At 41.1% G+C, this 19,690-nt stretch overlaps 1 protein-coding gene across 1 annotated transcript in view; it reads right to left on the bottom strand.

Moving 5' to 3' along the window:
* LOC139763721 (arfGAP with SH3 domain, ANK repeat and PH domain-containing protein-like) overlaps positions 1-19,136 on the bottom strand; it is a 97,164-nt gene extending 78,028 nt beyond the window's left edge. Inside the window, exons 1-3 of the mRNA XM_071690043.1 lie at positions 18,992-19,136; positions 11,908-12,073; positions 7,690-7,786 (exon numbers count right to left, since the gene is read on the bottom strand). Of these exons, the coding sequence (XP_071546144.1) occupies positions 7,690-7,786; positions 11,908-12,057 (247 nt within the window). The 5' untranslated portion in view covers positions 12,058-12,073; positions 18,992-19,136. The remainder of the gene's footprint in view (positions 1-7,689; positions 7,787-11,907; positions 12,074-18,991) is intronic.
* Between the last annotated feature and the right edge of the window lie 554 nt (positions 19,137-19,690).

Below are 19,690 nucleotides of genomic sequence, written 5' to 3'. Positions count from 1 at the left end.
ACAACTCCTAAGTTACTATTGCTTGGTTGTCATCTTTGAAAAAAAATTGGAAATTCAGTATTGAATTCATTGGTATCTCAAAAGTTTTTAATAAGGTATGGTACCAGGGTATGATCTTCAAGCTCCCTTCTTTGGCCTTTTTTCACTTGCTCTTTTCTCTTATATCCATCTTTCTCTCTTGTAACTGCATTTCCATAACTGATGAGTAAATGTCTTCCTTCCCTACTTATATTCATTCATTATACTTTGTCGCTGTCTCCCGCGTTAGCGAGGTAGCACAAGGAAACAGACGAAAGAATGGCCCAACCCACCCACATACACATGTATATACATACATATCCACACATGCACATATACATACCTATACATCTCAATGTATACATATATATACACACACAGGCATATACATATATATATATATATACACATGTAAATAATTCATACGGTCTGCCCTTATTCATTCCCGTCGCCACCATGCCACACATGAAATGAAAGCCCCCTCCCCCCGCATGTGTGCGAGGTATCGCTGGGAAAAGACAACAAAGGCCACAATCGTTCACACTCATTCTCTGGCTGTCATGCATAATGCACTGAAACCACAGCTCCCTTTCCACATCCAGGCCCCACAAAACTTTCCATGGTTTACCCCAGACGCTTCACATGCCCTGCTTCAATCCACTGACAGCAAGTCGATCCCGGTATACCACGTTGTTCCAATTCACTCCATTCCTTGCATGCCTTTCACCCTCCTGCATGTTCAGGCCCCGATCACTCAAAATCTTTTTCACTCCATCTTTCCATCTCCAATTTGGTCTCCCACTTCTCGTTCCCTCCACCTCTGACACATATATCCTCTTTGTCAATCTTTCCTCACTTATTCTCTCCATGTGACCAAACCATTTCAAAACACCATCTTCTGCTCTCTCAACCACACTCTTTTTATTACCACACATCTCTCTTACCCTTTCATTACTTACTCGATCAAACCACCTCACACCACATATTGTCCTCAAACATCTCATTTCCAGCACATCCATCCTACTCCACACAACTCTATTTATAGCCCATGCCTTGCAACCATATAACATTGTTGGAACCACTGTTCCTTCAGACATACCCATTTCTGCTTTCCAACATAACATTCTCGACTTCCACACATTTTTCAACGCTCCCAGAACTTTTGCCCCCTCCCCTCACTTCCACTTCCATGGTTCCATCTGCTGCCAAATCCACTCCCAGATATCTAAAACACTTCACTTCCTCCAGTTTTTCTCCATTCAAACTTACCTCCCAATTAACTTGTCCCTCAACCCTACTGTACCTAATAACCTTGCTCTTATTCACATTTACTCTCAGCTTTCTTCTTTCACACACTTTACCAAACTCAGTCACCAGCTTCTGCAGTTTAACACATGAATCAGCCACCAGTGCTGTATCATCAGCGAACAACAACTGACTCACTTCCCAAGCTCTCTCATCCACAACAGACTGCATACTTGCCCCTCTTTCCAAAACTCTTGCATTCACCTCCCTTCCCTATTTACTTCCTCTATTTCATCAACAGATAACCCAATAAACCATATGCTAATAAGTCACTTTTGCCCTCCTTCACTTCTTTCTAGTCCAATTTCTTTGCTTGATCTACATCTTGTCTCATTACAATTGCACCTGTATGATCAGATTAAGATAAAATTTGCCAGTGAAGCAGAAGTGACTTGGTTAACTTCACTGCTTCTGCAGCTTATTTTCTTCTTAAAACTTAGAAAAGCTTTCTAACCTGCTTTAGTTGCTTTACCATTCTATCATTTAACACAATCAACTTACTGGGTATTTCGAAAAACCCAAATTGAAGACTGCTTAATCCATCATGAAAAACTGGTTTTAATAAGAGGCTGGGAAGTTATACAACTTATACAAAATGACAGACTTACTCTTGTTCTGATACTAATCTTATATCTGAGATGGCTCATATTCTATCTACTTTCACAAAGGAAATAAGTCTACAGCACTGTGATTCATTAGTTTTCCTAATCTCATCAAGAACTTACCCACTTTCCCTATGCCTCCCTTATTAGTTGCAACACACAATCCTTGGCAAGTCACTACATAACATAAATAATGTGTGACTGTTATCAAATCAAAAACTGGCTTGTTGTAAGTTTATTTCCCTAGATTGCTCAGATTCATGACTCTTTACTTTCTGAATTTCTTAACAAATATTACCTTAAGGCAAGCTTTCCACTTCTTGAAAATCTCTATTACATATATTTTTTTTCCTTTTTTTTCTTGATTTCCCTTGCCCCCTTTTCAAATTCCCTCAAAAGCCTAGCCTCAGTCAAGATTTAACTCATGAGTTCAGCATTGTGAGATAACAAAAAATCATAATTAAAAATGTTAATTATTACGCGTAAATGCACCAAGTGCAGAACACATTGTTCCCATGGTCAGCTAAGTCCTCTTATCAGTACTGAAACACTCAGTTTTGCAAAAGATTATAAAACATCTAAACAATGGCATGCATAACATCAATTCTGAAACCCGTTAACCATATAAACTACAACTTTAATTCACACTATTTCCCTTATACCAAAGTCTTCAAAGCCCATGAAAGGCTAATCTTTTAAAGAGAGAAAACTGACTTCTCGCTCTCTCTCACAACATGACTTTTGCCCTAAACACTGCGACAATGCTATCAATACCACATACACAGTATGATGCAGGTTTATTTATATTTATTTATTTTGCTTTGTCGCTGTCTCCCGCATTTGCGAGGTAGCGCAAGGAAACAGACGAAAGAAATGGCCCAACCCACCCACATACACATGTATATACATACACGTCCACACATGCAAATATACATACCTATACATCTCAATGTACACATATATATACACACACAGACATATACATATATACACATGTACATAATTCATACTGTCTGCCTTTATTTATTCCCATCGCCACCTCACCACACATGGAATAACATCTCCCTCCCCCCTCATGTGTGCGAGGTAGTGCTAGGAAAAGACAACAAAGGCCCCATTCGTTCACACTCAGTCTCTAGCTGTCATGTAATAATGCACGGAAACCACAGCTCCCTTTCCACATCCAGGCCCCACAGAACTTTCCATGGTTTACCCCAGACACTTCACATGCCTTGATTCAATCCACTGACAGCACGTCGACCCCGGTATACCACATCGATCCAATTCACTCTATTCCTTGCACGCCTTTCACCCTCCTGCATGTTCAGGCCCCGATCACTCAAAATCTTTTTCACTCCATCTTTCCACCTCCAATTTGGTCTCCCACTTCTCCTCGTTCCCTCCACCTCCGACACATATATCCTCTTGGTCAATCTTTCCTCACTCATTCTCTCCATGTGCCCAAACCATTTCAAAACACCCTCTTCTGCTCTCTCAACCACGCTCTTTTTAATTTCCACACATCTCTCTTACCCTTACATTACTTACTCAATCAAACCACCTCACACCACATATTGTCCTCAAACATCTCATTTCCAGCACATCCATCCTCCTGCGCACCACTCTATCTATAGCCCATGCCTCGCAACCATACAACATTGTTGGAATCACTATTCCTTCAAACATACCCATTTTTGCTTTCCGAGATAATGTTCTCGACTTCCACACATTCTTCAAGGCTCCCAGGATTTTTGCCCCCTCCCCCACCCTATGATTCACTTCTGCTTCCATGGTTCCATCCACTGCCAGATCCACTCCCAGATATCTAAAACACTTTACTTCCTCCAGTTTTTCTCCATTCAAACTTACCTCCCAATTGACTTGACCCTCAACCCTACTGTACCTAATAACCTTGCTCTTATTCACATTTACTCTTAACTTTCTTCTTTCACACACTTTACCAAACTCAGTCACCAGCTTCTGCAGTTTCTCACATGAATCAGCCACCAGTGCTGTATCATCAGCGAACAACAATTGACTCACTTCCCAAGCTCTCTCATTCACAACAGACTGCATACTTGCCCCTCTTTCCAAATCTCTTGCATTCACCTCCCTAACAACCCCATCCATTAACAAATTAAACAACCATGGAGACATCACACACCCCTGCCGCAAACCTACATTCACTGAGAACCAATCACTTTCCTCTCTTCCTACACGTGCACATGCCTTACATCCTCGATAAAAACTTTTCACTGCTTCTAACAACTTGCCTCCCACACTATAGACAGGTATACCACTGAATTTCCGGCAACTGATGGTTTGGCACCTCCCTTTTGGCACCTACAAAATTACGCGAGGGAACTTGAAATCAACGTGGCCACAGATGGCATTGTGTGTAGGATGTGCTTATTTACATTCTTTACACTGCACTTGTTGGTGGTGATACCAGAATTCTGTGAGATTCTTAGGTCATTTTGCTTAAATTTAACCCTAGCTATGGCTTCTAAGACATATGAGACTGTCATTTGTGGTGTCAAATGTAAACACCAGTCCATACTGATCCAAGATAAAGTAGAAATGTTGAAAAAAATGGACTGTGGTGTTTCGGTGCGTAAGCTGTGTGACATCTACAATATTGGTTCACCAATTGTTTATGATATAAAGCAGCAAAGGGAGAAATATTGAAATTCTATGCAGACAGCGATTCCAAGAAGCAAATGATGATTAGAAAAACTATGAAAGATGGTAAGAGTAATGAGCACGACTGAGTGATGATGGCATGGTTTCAACAGTGTCGGAGTGATGGAGTGGACTTGTCAGGTAGCATGATATTAGACCAGGCTTGTCAGGTAGCATGATATTAGACCATGCTAAGTTGTTCCATAAAGAACTTAAATTACAACATGAGTGTGACTGTAGTGCGGAGAAAAGCAGTCAGCAAACCACAAAGGAACTGCCGAGTATGTGGACAAATCTGCGAAACTCGTAGCTGACAAGCACCTCAGTCCTAAGCAGGAGTATAATGCAGATGAAACTGCATTATCCTGGTGATGCACACCTAGGAAAACATTAACAGAGGACAAAGAAGACCCCATAGGATTCAAACAATCTAAGGACAGACTTACCATCTTAGGGTGCTAAAACATTTAATATTCGTTCAATTTAAATTTCTAGCAGTCCATTTTATACTTTAGACACATGGGAGATGTATAATTAGTGGGTTTGAGGTGTGTTAATGAATCATTATTATGTGACCATGGTTGGTCCGGCAAAATAGTTAATCCAGCAAGGTTTTGGAACCAAGAATGCCGGAAAATTGAGGGTACACCTGTACATGGCTTCAATCTCCCTAAACCCCCACTCTTCACCATACTTATCACTACAGACATAAACAAAGCATTGGATACAACATTTCACCACATACTCATGGATACATACTCAGGATAAAACAAGAGAACAACAACAAAAAGTGTTGGTAAAAATTTTTCAAGAGGGCAGCTATACATAATCAACAACAATACAAACTCTTCCATTCCCTACTCTCCTTAAATTCCTCTGATATAACCTTCCATCACTTCCCCAGCCCTCTACTTACTCAAGCAACTATGACCTTTCACATCAATAAGCATTTTTTTTTTTTTTTTTGCTTTGTCGCTGTCTCCCGTGTTTGCGAGGTAGCGCAAGGAAACAGACGAAAGAAATGGCCCAACCCACCCCCATACACATGTATATACATATGTCCACACACGCAAATATACATACCAACACAGCTTTCCATGGTTTACCCCAGACGCTTCACATGCCTTGATTCAATCCACTGACAGCACGTCAACTCCGGTATACCACATCGCTCCAATTCACTCTATTCCTTGCCTTCCTTTCACCCTCCTGCATGTTCAGGCCCCGATCACACAAAATCTTTTTCACTCAATCTTTCCACCTCCAATTTGGTCTCCCTCTTCTCCTCGTTCCCTCCACCTCCGACACATATATCCTCTTGGTCAATCTTTCCTCACTCATTCTCTCCATGTGCCCAAACCATTTCAAAACACCCTCTTCTGCTCTCTCAACCACGCTCATTTTATTTCCACACATCTCTCTTACCCTTACGTTACTTACTCGATCAAACCACCTCACACCACACATTGTCCTCAAACATCTCATTTCCAGCACATCCATCCTCCTGCGCACAACTCTATCCATAGTCCACGCCTCGCAACCATACAACATTGTTGGAACCACTATTCCTTCAAAGATACCCATTTTTGCTTTCCGAGATAATGTTCTCGACTTCCACACATTCTTCAAGGCCCCCAGAATTTTCGCCCCCTCCCCCACCCTATGATCCACTTCCGCTTCCATGGTTCCATCCGCTGCCAGATCCTCTCCCAGATATCTAAAACACTTCACTTCCTCCAGTTTTTCTCCATTCAAACTCACCTCCCAATTGACTTGACCCTCAACCCTACTGTACCTAATAACCTTGCTCTTATTCACATTTACTCTTAACTTTCTTCTTTCACACACTTTACCAAAGTCAGTCACCAGCTTCTGCAGTTTCTCACATGAATCAGCCACCAGCGCTGTATCATCAGCGAACAACAACTGACTCACTTCCCAAGCTCTCTCATCCACAACAGACTGCATACTTGCCCCTCTTTCCAAAACTCTTGCATTCACCTCCCTAACAACCCCATCCATAAACAAATTAAACAACCATGGAGACATCACACACCCCTGCCGCAAACCTACATTCACTGAGAACCAATCACTTTCCTCTCTTCCTACATATACACATGCCTTACATCCTCGATAAAAACTTTTCACTGCTTCTAACAACTTGCCTCCCACACCATATATTCTTAATACCTTCCACAGAGCATCTCTATCAACTCTATCATATGCCTTCTCCAGATCCATAAATGCTACATACAAATCCATTTGCTTTTCTAAGTATTTCTCACATACATTCTTCAAAGCAAACACCTGATCCACACATCCTCTACCACTTCTGAAACCACACTGCTCTTCCCCAATCTGATGCTCTGTACATGCCTTCACCCTCTCAATCAATACCCTCCCATATAATTTACCAGGAATACTCAACAAACTTATACCTCTGTAATTTGAGCACTCACTCTTATCCCCTTTGCCTTTGTACAATGGCACTATGCAATCATTCTGCCAATCCTCAGGCACCTCACCATGAGTCATACATACATTAAATAACCTTACCAACCAGTCAACAATACAGTCACCCCCTTTTATAATAAATTCCACTGCAATACCATCCAAACCTGGTGCCTTGCCGGCTTTCATCTTCCGCAAAGCTTTTACTACCTCTTCTCTGTTTACCAAATCATTTTCCCTGACCCTCTCACTTTGAACACCACCTCGACCAAAACACCCTATATCTGCCACTCTATCATCAAAAATGAAAAATAGACCCTACATACAAATCCTCCAGGTATTGCTCTTGCCATCCCACTGAAGACATCAAATACTGAATACCTGACTGCCCATTACCAGCTCAGCACAAACAAAGCTTCAATATTTCTTGTCTCTGATATCTTTGGGACTGCTTAGGGGCCATGGTGGACTATCTAAATGCACTGGGATCCCCATAAACAGATGGTAAGGCTGCAACAATAAGGCCCAACTAATCAAGCATCTGCTGAAGAATTCTACATATAGTTTTATATTAACCAATAATTATGTGTAAGTGAAGACCTTAAACTATATTGAAACGTGCCCAACATACCTTCAGACTTCTTGGATAGATAGCCACTCTTGGTTGTGCCATGAATTTTGTTGCCTTGTGCTCTATGAAGGTGATACACTGGAGGTGCTACTCCACCCTGATGATATAAGATCATAAAGATAAATATCCTAATCCATACAACAAAAAAAATAAATGGTTTATTCCTTAAATACATAAAAATTTATGCTTTTATGAAATGCAACAACAGTCTGGATGAAAAAGTCATTGTAAATAATTCCAGGTATTGAAGTCATAATCAGGAAGGATGGTAGAAACTAATGAAACTCAGGAAAGAACTGGAGGTGCTTGGAAAAGAGTAGCGTGATGTCACATTTGCTGATGGATTCAGGTGGGGAAGAAGGTAAATGCAAGGATCCTGGAAAGAGAGAGAATTTAAAGTCAGGAAGGGATGAAGGGGCCAGAGAAATATGACATCTGTTGTTTGCTGATGACACAATTCTTAAGCAGATTTGAGTGACTAACTGCAGACTTGGCATCTGAGTCTGGGAGTGTGTGCGAAAGGAGGAAGTTGAGAGTAGATATGAATAAAAGCAAGGTAACTAATTTAGCAGGAAAGACGGACGTGTTAGTTGGGTAGTGAGTTAGGCTGGAGAAAATATGGAAGAACTGAATTGTTTGAGCCATCTGGGAATAGACGTACAGTGAATGAGACCACTGAAGTGCAAGCAAGTCATAGGGTGGGCAAGGGGGGAAGAGGTTCTGGGAGCATTGAGGAACGTTTGGAAAGAGAAATCATTTTATGGAAGGATGAAAATGGGTATGTTTGAAGGTATAGTAATCCTAATGCTGTATCAATGGGAGGCATGAGCTATGGTTGAGGTTGTGCAAAGAAGGGTACATGATAAGTAAATATGTAAATAATACAAATAGAATGTAAAAACAAAATTGTAATATGTAAAAAATGAAGAAGTAAGATTATTAGTGAAAGAGAAGAGAGAGGCATTTTGACGATTTTTGCAAGGAAAAAATGCAAATGAGTGGGAGATGTATAAAAGAAAGAGACAGGAGGTCAAGAGAAAGGTGCAAGAGGTGAAAAAGAGGGCAAATGAGAGTTGGGGTCAGAGAGTATCATTAAATTTCAGGGAGAATAAAAAGATGTTCTGGAAGGAGGTAAATAAAGTGCGTAAAACAAGGGAGCAAATGGGAAGTTCAGTGAAGGGGGCTAATAGGGAGGTGATAACAAGTAGTAGTGATGTGAGAAGGAGATGAAGTGAGTATTTTGAAGGTTTGTTGAATGTGTTTGATGATAGAGTGGCAGATATAAGGTGTTTTGGTCAAGGTGGTGTGCAAAGTGAGAGGGTTAGGGAAAATGATTTGGTAAACAGAGAAGAGGTAGTAAAGGCTTTGCGGAAGATGAAAGCCAGCAAGGCAGCAGGTTTGGATGGTATTGCAGTGGAATTTATCAAAAAAGGGGGTGACTGTATTGTTGACTAGTTGGTAAGGTTATTCAATGTATGTGTGGTTCATGGTGAGGTGCCTGAGGATTGGCGGAATGCGTGCATAGTGCCATTGTACAAAGGCAAGGGGGATAAGAGTGAGTGCTCAAATTACAGAGGTATAAGTTTGTTGAGTATTCCTGGTAAATTATATGGGAGGGTACTGATTGAGCGGGTGAAGGCAGGTACAGAGCACCAGATTGGGGAAGAGCAGTGTGGTTTCAGAAGTGGTAGAGGATGTGTGGATCACGTGTTTGCTTTGAAGAATGTATGTGAGAAACACTTAGAAAAGCATATGGATTTGTATGTAGCATTTATGGATCTGGAGAAGGCATATGATAAGAGTTGATAGAGATGCTCTGTGGAAGGTACTAAGAATATATGGTGCGGGAGGCAAGTTGTTAGAAGCAGTGAAAAGTTTTTATCAAGGATGTAAGGCATGTGTACATGTAGGAAGAGAGGAAAGTGATTGGTTCTCAGTAAATGTAGATTTGCGGCAGGGGTGTGTGATGTCTCCATGGTTGTTTAATTTGTTTATGGATGGGGTTCTTAGGGAGGTGAATGCAAGAGTTTTGGAAAGAGGGGCAAGTATGAAGTCTGTTGGGGATGAGAGAGCTTTGGAAGTGAGTCAGTTGTTGTTCGCTGATGATACAGCGCTGGTGGCTGATTCATGTGAGAAACTGCAGAAGCTGGTGACTGAGTTTGGTAAAGTGTGTGAAAGAAGAAAGTTAAGAGTAAATGTGAATAAGAGCAAAGTTATTAGGTAGAGTAGGGTTGAGGGTCAAGTCAACTGGGAGGTAAGTTTGGATGGAGAAAAACTGGAGGAAGTAAAGTGTTTTAGATATCTGGGAGTGGATCTGGCAGCGGATGGAACCATGGAAGCGGAAGTGAATCATAGGGTGGGGGAGGGGGCGAAAATCCTGGGAGCCTTGAAGAATGTGTGGAAGTCGAGAACATTATCTCGGAAAGCAAAAATGGGTATGTTTGAAGGAATAGTGGTTCCAACAATGTTGTATGGTTGCGAGCCGTGGGCTATGGATAGAGTTGTGCGCAGGAGGGTGGATGTGCTGGAAATGAGATGTTTGAGGACAATATGTGGTGTGAGGTGGATTGATCGAGTAAGTAATGTAAGGGTAAGAGAGATGTGTGGAAATAAAAAGAGCGTGGTTCAGAGAGCAGAAGAGGGTGTTTTGAAATGGTTTGGTCAGATGGAGAGAATGAGTGAGGAAAGATTGACCAAGAGGATATATGTGTCGGAGGTGGAGGGAATGAGGAGAAGTGGGAGACCAAATTGGAGGTGGAAAGATGGAATGAAAAAGATTTTGAGTGATCGGGGCCTGAACAAAGGAGGGTGAAAGGCGGGCAAGGAATAGAGTGAATTGGATCGATGTGGTATACCGGGGTCGACGTGCTGTCAATGGATTGAGCCAAGGCATGTGAAGCGTCTGGGGTAAACCATGGAAAGTTGTGTGGGGCCTGGATGTGGAAAGGGAACTGTGGTTTTGGGCATTATTGCATGACAGCTAGAGACTGAGTGTGAATGAATGAGGCCTTTGTTGTCTTTTCCTAGCACTACCTCGCACACATGAGGGGGAGGGGGATGTTATTCCATGTGTGGCGAGGTGGCGATGGGAATGAATAAAGGCAGACAGTGTGAATTGTGTGCATGTGTATATATGTATGTGTCTGAGTGTGTATATATATGTGTACATTGAGTTGTATGACTATGTATATTTGCATGTGTGGACGTGTATGTATATACAAGTGTATGGGGGTGGGTTAGGCCATTTCTTTCGTCTGTTTCCTTGCGCTAACTTGCAAATGCGGGAGACAGCGACAAAGCAAAATAAAAAAAAAATAAAAAAAATATTATATATAGGATATATTACATGACAGCTAGAGACTGAGTGTGCACGAATGTGGCCTTTGTTGTCGTTTCCTTGGCTACCTCGCGCACATGAGAGGGGGAGGGGGTTGTTATTTCATGTGTGGCGGGGTGGCGATGGGAATGAATAAAGGCAGACAGTATGAATTATGTACATGTGTATATATGCATATGTCTCTGTGTGTGTATATATATGTATACATTGAGATGTATAGGTATGTATATTTGTGTGTGTGGACATGTATGTATATACATGTGTATGTGGGTGGGTTGGGCCATTCTTTCATTTGTTTCCTTGCGCTACCTCGCAAACGCAGGGGACAGTGACAAAGCAAAATAAATAAATAATAAATAAATATATGATTGGGATGCGAAATCATACTTGCTATAAAAACCACAAAGAGTATAAAGTGTTTAGGTGTATGGACAATGAAATCACACCTTGAAAAAAACATATAAATATCATAAATAAAATAAGGAGGATCTATGCTGCCATCCATTACACTCTTCCTCACACTCCACATCAATACTCAGAAAGGTATATGGCTATTTCGAGTATTTGTACAATAATGTATGACAGAGGTGATCTAAGGGTATTTCTTTTTTTGCACAAAGGGCAACTAACATTTCAGAAAGAGTGCACAATGAAAGGGTTTATAGCCAAATTAAGACATCAATGTAGTGCTTATCAATAATGTAAAATATCACAATGATATCATAGCCTTCTTTCAGCAGTTATCATGACACTTCATGTTTGCTGCTCACAGTTCCTTTAAAACTTATTCTACATATGATCAATGGTGCACAAATTAGCCTTAAAAATAGATTTTTACCTTCAGGTTACACAGTCAAAACAGTGAAAATACAACAACTCACTTCAGGTTTTACTTCTGCAGACAATGAATTGCTGATTATTTTTCTAGTGGCTAATAAATGACGACGCTCCTCTTCCTGCCTGTGACGTACATCACGTAGTTTTTCACTTAGCTCACTCACATAAGATCCAAAGTGGGCCCATGTTTTCATGCCCTCTTCAAAATACCTGGTTAAAGATAAGTAATTTAAATTCGTTTACTTATTTTCGTAACTGATTCACATAGCAAAGTAAATGGAAGGTATGGTTCTAATGAGGATTTTATTTTTGGATAAGTTGAAAACTTTAGCCTGTATTGGTGATGGCGATAATTCTATTTCACTTGATTCATCAAAATACATACAACTAAAAAAAAGCATTTAATATTCAAGTACAATAACTGACCATTTCAAAATACCCAGTGGTTAGTCAGTGTTCTTTCTGCGATGTGGTATACCGGGGTCAATGTGCTGTCAATGGAGTGAACAAGGGCATGTAAAATGTCCAGGCTAAATCTTAGAAATGTCTGTGGGGCTGGATGTGGATAGGTAGCTGTGGTTTCAGTGCATTACACATGACAGCTAGAGAATGAGTGTGAGCGGATGTGGCCTTTTTTCATGTTTCCTGGCGCTACTTTGCTGATGCAGGGGGTGGCAATGCTATTTTCTGTGGGGTGGGGTGGCACCAAGAACTGATGAGGGCAAGCAAGTGTGAATATGTACATGTGTATATATGTATATATGTCAGTGTATGTATGTATGTATGTGCATATGCTGATAAGTATATGTGTATATATACATATGTGTATATATGCATATGTGCATATATGTATATATGTGTGCATATGCATGGGCAGTTCTTTATCAGTTTCCTGGTGCTACCTTGCTAATGCAGGAAGTGGTGATCGAGGTAATAATTTTTATCATTCTTTTATCATTTTGCTTTGTCGCTGTCTCCCACGTTTGCGAGGTAGTGCAAGGAAACAGACAAAAGAAATGGCCCAACCCACCCCCATACACATGTATATACATACACGTCCACACACGCAAATATACATACATATACATCTTAATGTACACATATATATACACACAAAGACAAATACCTTTATACCCATGCACACAATTCACACTGTCTGCCTTTATTCATTCCCATCACCACTTCGCCACACATGGAATACCATCCCCCTCCCCACTCATATGTGTGAGGTAGTGCTAGGAAAAGACAACAAAGGCCCCATTAGTTCACACTCAGTCTCTAGCTGTCATGCAATAATGCCCGAAACCACAGCTCCCTTTCCACATCCAGGCCCCACACAACTTTCCATGGTTTACCCCAGACGCTTCACATGCCCTGATTCAATCCATTGACAGCACGTCAACCCCGGTATACCACATCGATCCAATTCACTCTATTCCTTGCCCCCCTTTCACCCTCCTGCATGTTCAGGCCCCGATCACTCAAAATCTTTTTCACTCCATCTTTCCATCTCCAATTTGGTCTCCCACTTCTCCTCGTTCCCTCCAACTCCGACACATATATCCTCTTGGTCAATCTTTCCTCACTCATTCTCTCCATGTGCCCAAACCATTTCAAAACACCCTCTTCTGCTCTCTCAACCACGCTCTTTTTATTTCCACACATCTCTCTCACCCTTACAGTACTTACTCGATCAAACCACCTCACACCACACATTGTCCCCAAACATCTCATTTCCAGCACATCCACCCTCCTGCGCACAACTCTATCCATAGCCCACGCCTCGCAACCATACAACATTGTTGGAACCACTTTTCCTTCAAACATACCCATTTTTGCTTTCCGAGATAATGTTCTCAACTTCCACACATTCTTCAAGGCTCCCAGGATTTTCGCCCCCTCCCCCACCCTATGATTCACTTCCGCTTCCATGGTTCCATCCGCTGCCAGATCCACTCCCAGATATCTAAAACACTTTACTTCCTCCAGTTTTTCTCCATTCAAACTTACCTCCCAATTGACTTGACCCTCAACCCTACTATACCTAATAACCTTGCCCTTATTCACATTTACTCTTAACTTTCTTCTTCCACACACTTTACCAAACTCAGTCACCAGCTTCTGCAGTTTCTCACATGAATCAGCCACCAGCGCTGTATCATCAACGAACAACAACTGACTCACTTCCCAAGCTCTCTCATCCACAACAGACTTCATACTTGCCCCTCTTTCCAAAACTCTTGCATTCACCTCCCTAACAACCCTATCCATAAACAAATTAAACAACCATGGAGACATCACACACCCCTGCCGCAAACCTACATTCACTGAGAACCAATCACTTTCCTCTCTTCCTACACGTACACATGCCTTACATCCTCGATAAAAACTTTTCACTGCTTCTAACAACTTGCCTCCCACACCATATATTCTTAATACCTTCCACAGAGCATCTCTATCAACTCTTATCATATGCCTTCTCCAGATCCATAAATGCTACATACAAATCCATTTGCTTTTCTAAGTATTTCTCATACATTCTTCAAAGCAAACATCTGATCCACACATCCTCTACCACTTCTGAAACCACACTGCTCTTCCCCAATCTGATGCTCTGTACATGCCTTCACCCTCTCAATCAATACCCTCCCATATAATTTACCAGGAATACTCAACAAACTTATACCTCTGTAATTTGAGCACTCACTCTTATCCCCTTTGCCTTTGTACAATGGCACTATGCAAGCATGCCGCCAATCCTCAGGCACCTCACCATGAGTCATACATACTTTAAATAACCTTACCAACCAGTCAACAATACAGTCACCCCCTGTTTTAATAAATTCCACTGCAATACCATCCAAACCCGCTGCCTTGCCGGCTTTCATCTTCCACAAAGCTTTTACTACCTCTTCTCTGTTTACCAAATCATTTTCCCTAACCCTCTCAATTTGCACACCACCTCAACCAAAACACACTATATCTGCCACTCTATCATCAAACACATTCAACAAACCTTCAAAATACTCACTCCATCTCCTTCTCACATCACCACTACTTGATATCACCTCCCCATTAGCGCCCTTCACTAATAATAATATCTATCATTATCATTATACTTGATCGCTGTTTCCCACATCAGCGAGGTAGCACCAGGATACAGGCAAAGAAAGACCCATCCACTAATTATCATTATCATTATTATACATAATCACTGCTTCCCTCGTGAACAAGGTAATGCCACGAAACAGATGAAGAATGGCCCATCCACTCATAAACACATATTCATATATTTTCTTAATTATCTATTATACTTAATCACTGTTTCCCATGTCCGTGAGGTAGCACAAGGAAACAGACGAAGAATGGCCCAACCACTCAAATACACATATATATACATAAAACGACCATACACGCATATATATACATACATATACATTTCAGTTGTTGTTCACTGATGATACAGCGCTGGTGGCTGATTCATGTGAGAAACTGCAGAAGCTGGTGACTGAGTTTGGTAAAGTGTGTGAAAGGAGAAAGCTAAGAGTAAATGTGAATAAGAGCAAGGTTATTAGGTACAGTAGGGTTGAGGGTCAAGTCAACTGGGAGGTAAGTTTGAATGGAGAAAACCTGGAGGAAGTAAAGTGTTTTAGATATCTGGGAGTGGATCTGGCAGCGGATGGAACCATGGAAGCGGAAGTGAATCATAGGGTGAGGGAGGGGGCGAAAATCCTTGGAGCCTTGAAGAATGTGTGGAAGTCGAGAACATTATCTCGGAAAGCAAAAATGGGTATGTTTGAAGGAATAGTAGTTCCAACAATGTTGTATGGTTGCGAGGTGTGGGCTATGGATAGAGTTGTGCGCAGGAGGATGGATGTGCTGGAAATGAGATGTTTGAGGACAATGTGTGGTGTGAGGTGGTTTGATCGAGTAAGTAATGTAAGGGTAAGAGAGATGTGTGGAAATAAAAAGAGCGTGGTTGAGAGAGCAGAAGAGGGTGTTTTGAAGTGGTTTGGGCACATGGAGAGAATGAGTGAGGAAAGATTGACCAAGAGGATATATGTGTCGGAGGTGGAGGGAAAGGGGAGAAGTGGGAGACCAAATTGGAGGTGGAAAGATGGAGTGAAAAAGATTTTGTGTGATCGGGGCCTGAACATGCAGGAGGGTGAAAGGCGGGCAAGGAATAGAGTGAATTGGATCGATGTGGTATACCGGAGTTGACGTGCTGTCAGTGGATTGAATCAGGGCATGTGAAGCGTCTGGGGTAAACCATGGAAAGTTGTGTGGGGCCTGGATGTGGAAAGGGAGCTGTGGTTTCGGGCATTATTGCATGACACCTAGAGACTGAGTGTGAACGAATGGGGCCTTTGTTGTCTTTTCCTAGTGCTACCTCGCACACATGAGGGGGGAGGGGGATGGTATTCCATGTGTGGCGAGGTGACGATGGGAATGAATAAAGGCAGACAGTGTGAATTGTGTGCATGGGTATATATGTATGTGTCTGTGTGTGGATATATAAGTGTACATTGAGATGTATAGGTATGTATATTTGCGTGTGTGGATGTGTATGTATATACATTGTGTATGGGGGTGGGTTGGGCCATTTCTTTCGTCTGTTTCCTTGCGCTACCTCGCAAACACGGGAGACAGCGACAAAGCAAAAAAAAAAAAAAAAATACATTTCAACATACACATACAGAGACAAACCATATACACATGTAGATATTCATACTTGCTGCCTTCATCCATTCCTGTCGCCACCCCGCCACACAGGAAACAGCATCCCCCCCTCCAACAAGGTAACGCCAGGAAAAGAAACAAAAAAAAAAGGCCACATTCGCTCACACTCAGTCTCTAGCTGTCATGTGTAATGCACCGAAATTACAGCTCCCTTTCCACATCTAGGCCCTACAGACCTTTCCATGGTTTATCCCTGACACTTCACACGCCTTGGTTCAGTCCATTGACAGACAGTCAACCCTGGTATACCACATCATTCCAATTCACTCTATTCCTTGCACGCGTCTCACCCTCATGTACGTTCAGGCCCCGATCCCTTAAAATCTTTTTCACTCCATCCTCCCACCTCCAATTTGGTCTCCACTTCTTATTCCCTCCAACTCTGACACATATATCTTCTTTGTCAATCTTTTCTCACTCCTTCTGTCCATACGTCTAAACCATTTCAACACAACCTCTTCCGTTCCCTCAACCACACTTTTTATTTTCCCACGTCTCTCTTACCCTTTCATTACTTACTAGATCAAGCCACCTCACACCACATAATGTCAAAAAACATTTCATTTCCAACACATCCACCCTCCTCCATACAACCATATAACATTGTTGGAACTACTATTCCTTCAAACATACCCATTTTTGCTCTCCGAGATAACATTCTCTCGTTCCACACATTCTTCATCGCTCCCAGAACCTTTGCCCCCTCCCCCACCCTATGACTTGCTTCCACTTCCATGGTTCCTTTCCTATGACTCGCTTCCACTTTCATGGTTCCATTCACTGCTAAGTCAGCTCCCAGATATCTAAAACACTTCACTTCCTCCAAATTTTCTCTATTCAAACTCAAATCCCAACTAACTTGTCCCTCAACTCTACTGAACCTAATAACCTTTCCATTATTCACATTTACTCTCAATTTTTTCCTTTCACATACTTTTCCAAACTCAGTCACCAACTTCTGCTGTTTCTCACTCGAATCAGCCACCACAGCTGTATCATCGGCAAACAACTGACTCACTTACCAGGCCTTCTCATCCCCAACAGACTGAATACTCGCCCCTCTCTCCAAAACTTTTGCATTTACCTCCCTGTCCCATACATAAACAAATCAAACAACCATGAAGACATCACACACCCCTGCTGCAGACCAACCTTCACTATGAACCAATCACTCTCCTCACTTTCTACTCATACACATACCTTACACCCTTGTTAAAAGCTTCTCACTGCTTCTAGTAGCTTAATTCCCATACCATATACTCTTGAGACCTTCCACAAAGCATCTATATCCACCCTACCATATCCCTTCTCCAGGTCCATAAATGTCACTCAAAATCCATCTGTTTTTCCAAGTATTTCTAATATACAATAAATGTATTGCTTTCCCTTTTATTCATAACTTTCTCACTTAATTTAATGTTATATCCTGTTGTTGCACTGTTGATACATCTCTCAAAGAAGTGTTCACTGTCCACTTTGTCAATCTCTTTAAAAACTAAAAGAATGTAGTCAGGTCACACCTCACTCAGTCTTCTCTGTTCCAAGATGAGTACATTCAAGCCACCAGCCTTTCTCTGTAGCCTTGCTCTCTTAATTTTGGTAATATCTTTGTTGCTCTCCTCTTGATTTTCTCATTGAGCTCTTTGTACTTCTTTAGGAGTGGGATTCAAATAAAATGATATTTTACAGTGATGTTCCAAATATTCATAAGTACGTAAATTCCTCAACTTTCTTTTTTTTCTTTTACATATTCGCCATTTTCTGCACTAGCTGGGTAGCATTAAGAATAGAGGATTGAGCCTTAAAGAAAATTTCCTCACTTGTCCCTTCTCTGTTCCTTCTTTTGGAAAATTAAAAATGGAAGGGGAGGATTTCCTGCCCCCTGCTCCCTCCCCTTTTAGCCGCCTTCTACGACACAAATAGAATACGTGGGAATTATTCTTTCTCCCCTATCCCCAGGGATACAAAGTATGGTGATATATTCTATCCTTACAAAAAATATTCCTCTATACATTAAAAATACTTTCATAAGACATTTTTGTTCTTCCAATCTGTGTAAACAACGGCAAAGTGTTGAAAATCAGTACTAAATAGCACCCTAATTCCAAAATGCTAAAATGTAGTAGTTCTGAAAGGTCATAACTTGAAGTATAATAACTCAAGGCCTCACAGTAAGAGAAAAACTTAAGCTTTGTTTCCTCACACAGATAGTCCAATAAAAGATTAAAGAATGAACTTTTCACACATATGTGACACTTCATAAGTCTTTGCTGTCTTTTTTGTCACATTTAGAAGCAAGTTCTTTATTATGATATAACTTAAAAGCTTATCAACACAGTATCTAAAATATGAAAAATCTACTTACATATCATCAACTTATTAACTTACTTGCAATAAGCATGGTAGTACTCCACAAGCTTTTGAAGAAATTCTACTCCCTTTTTAGTCTTGATTTCATTCACTTTTATCAAGTACTGTAAGAAAAGTTTTCATTAGTAAATTGAGGTAAAAGACTCATACAAATCAAGCATGCTACAATATTCTAAAATTGAAATACTGTACATTTACAAAAATTGTGTTTGTGTATTCAAACATATCTCAACAAAAAGGTCTTGTATAACTTTTTTTCTTTAAACAGACATGAAAAACTTACTTTTTCAAACTTGTTCACGTTGGTGGCAATTAGACGAGGAACTTTAAACTAAAGTCTATGTTCATGTACCTGTCACAAAACCCACAAGCCACATGCACTTAACAGCTGGTCAAAAGAGCAACTGCTTGCCATGTGACATGAAAACAAAAAGACATGGGTGACAAGTACTTTGTTCCTGCAGTGGTCTTTTATTATTCTGACCCAACTGTACAGTAGTACTGTGAGAATCCTTCAAGCAGCAAACTTTATTGGTGCTGGATAATGCTCCTGGTCATCCATAGGATGAGGAAGTCAATTTTCTTCCTCCCTATTGGTGCTGGATAATGCTTCTCATCATCCATAGCATGTGGAAGTCAATTTTCTTCCTCCCAAGATGAATTCAATTATCCGGCCCATGGATCGAGGGGTAATTTCTAGATTTATGGAATTTAAAC

Source organism: Panulirus ornatus, chromosome 47, assembly GCF_036320965.1.
Source record: "Panulirus ornatus isolate Po-2019 chromosome 47, ASM3632096v1, whole genome shotgun sequence".
Classification (NCBI taxonomy): Eukaryota; Metazoa; Arthropoda; class Malacostraca; order Decapoda; family Palinuridae; genus Panulirus; species Panulirus ornatus.
This window is presented reverse-complemented; position numbering and strand designations above follow the sequence as displayed.